Source organism: Gossypium hirsutum, chromosome A03 (assembly GCF_007990345.1).
Source record: "Gossypium hirsutum isolate 1008001.06 chromosome A03, Gossypium_hirsutum_v2.1, whole genome shotgun sequence".
Classification (NCBI taxonomy): Eukaryota; Viridiplantae; Streptophyta; class Magnoliopsida; order Malvales; family Malvaceae; genus Gossypium; species Gossypium hirsutum.
The window spans coordinates 79,770,359-79,772,536 of record NC_053426.1 but is presented as its reverse complement, the minus strand read 5'-3'; the positions used below and the strand labels follow the sequence as shown (position 1 = coordinate 79,772,536).

General features: G+C 33.2%; 1 protein-coding gene across 1 annotated transcript; it reads left to right on the top strand.

Annotated features, from left to right (window-relative positions):
* Nucleotides 1-252: 252 nt before the first annotated feature.
* Nucleotides 253-1,788, top strand: LOC107887608 (40S ribosomal protein S15a-5-like). Its single transcript, XM_016811855.2, has 3 exons — nucleotides 253-286; nucleotides 1,132-1,292; nucleotides 1,468-1,788. Exons 1-3 carry the CDS (start codon nucleotides 274-276, stop codon nucleotides 1,564-1,566), a joined length of 273 nt encoding a protein of 90 aa, XP_016667344.2. The 5' UTR covers nucleotides 253-273; the 3' UTR covers nucleotides 1,567-1,788.
* The last annotated feature ends 390 nt before the right edge of the window (nucleotides 1,789-2,178 follow it).

The window sequence follows — 2,178 nt, the reverse complement described above, 5'->3', positions numbered from 1 at the left end:
TTTCATTTCTTTCATTTTCCCTAACTGCGTCTTGTCTGGGTCTGCGTCTGCCTCTCCTCTCCGCCACTGCCGCTGCAATTTCGAGTCCTATAGGTATTGTTACTACTTATATGGACAGTTTATTTAGTTTAATTTAGTCTCTTTGAAAATGGATAATGCATGTCATCTTTGTGATTACAATGTGATGTTACAATTTTTTTACAATCTCGTGATTACAATTGTTGTTATATTGATGTTGTGGTAATGCACGTCATATCTTTCTTTCTCAATATCATGAAATATCGAGGTTAGTTCCTTTCCCTTTTTTCTATTTTCTTTTGTTTAATTCATTGTCTGTGATTATGGATTTGTATTATTTAGTTCAATATGAATGGGTTTTTACTTTAATTTAATTTGGTATTGATTAATCTTGAGAATTGGTATGGTTGAAATGACCTAATTTTGATAGTTGTTATTTAAAACTGCAAACTCTTTTTGTGAATTTGAATATTGTTGTATCAGTGAATGCTTATGCTTGTATCAGTGAATGCTTATGCTTATGTATGGCAAAGAGTTGAACCTCAATAAGCATATTCATTTAATTGGTTTATACATATTATTTGGATGTCTGATAAAGAATTTGAGTGTTGAAAGACATCGATTCATTTTTTAGACTAAACAAGTTATCATAATAACTGAAGATTAATCCTTTTTGTCACCTCAGTAAGCTTGTCTTGTATGAAATTTGAGGGCAATGGGTATTTATTAATAAGATGCAGTGGTGATATTATAATAGTGCTTTTTCCTTTCTTATTCTAGTTTATTTTCACTTTTACTTGATACTTAAGTGTTTAGATTGATTACTGGAATCCATGCTTCCATCTTCAGTTGCCTTGTTAGTTTATCAATATGATGTGGAAGGAATTATGCAAAATTTCTTCCTTGTTTTGTCAACCGTATTTTTTGTTTATTTGAAGCTTTGAAAACCATTAGGCATCATGCTCTTTTCGATGAATTAGTGCTATTGTAATCTCATGAACTAAGTGGCTGCGAATCTAGTTGTCATGATACCTAGAGTTGTGACTACTGCTACTTTTGAATCTATTGCTTCTGGCTGTGTTTTTGACTTCTTTGTAAATTGCATTTTGAAAGGATACATAAAGAACTTCGAAGTTCATGATCCACATAGAGTGGGCAGGATAACAGTTGACCTGCAAGGAAGGGTAAACGATTGTCGGGCACTCACTTACAGGCAGGACATCAAAGCAAAGGATATCGAAAAATACAAAACACTTAAACTTCCAATTCGTCAGGTTTGTTAAGAATCCATGTGTCTCTGGTGTTTCAATTATTCATTGCCAATTTAATGTAGAAAGTGCTCGATACAGAATGCAGATGCAACATCTATGTTTGTAGAATTTGCATGTCATGCAAGGGTGAGATCTTCTAGTTTGATACTCACCTTGTTTATTTTCTTATTATGTGCAGTGGGGTTATGTTGTGATTTCAACTCCGGATGGTGTTTTGGATCATGAAGAAGCCATTCAAAGGAATGTAGGTGGGCAGGTTCTGGGTTATTTTCATTAGACTTGTTTATCTTTCTGATAGTTGTTTGAGCTCTGCTTTATCTGAGAACTTTCAATCAAATATCTATCTGAATTTGGTATCGTTTAAAATGGAATATTAGAATATATAACTTTTGGTTTGATGCATGTATTTGTATTTGAGGATTAGAATTTTACAGTGTTTGCTCCATTGGTAGCCTGCTATCTAATGTTTTTCACTTGAAATGTCATAAGCTCATTCACATATATTCAGGTTCTAATCCTAGTTCTTGTAACTTCAATGCGTTTGACAATGATGGCATGAACCTACCAAATCTGAAGGATTAAAAATCTTAATGCAGCAGCAGCTAGTCCTTATACTATTTAGAAGCATTTTTTCTGCTAGGATTAGCAATCTAGTTGGGGCATGATACTATTCACATTTTTATGAGCAGATGAGCTTTCTTATTTAAGTCTGGGATTGTGCATTTGGTTATTGCTTTTTTAGGTTTAACTAATCAAACTGTGAGTATCCTTATCATATATGCATTAGGAACTATGATAGCTATATTAGTGAATATGGACTGTAATTGATAGGCTTACTCTTGAAAGTCCTTGCAAAGTTCTCTTCATCCTTACGGTTGACGATTGAAAT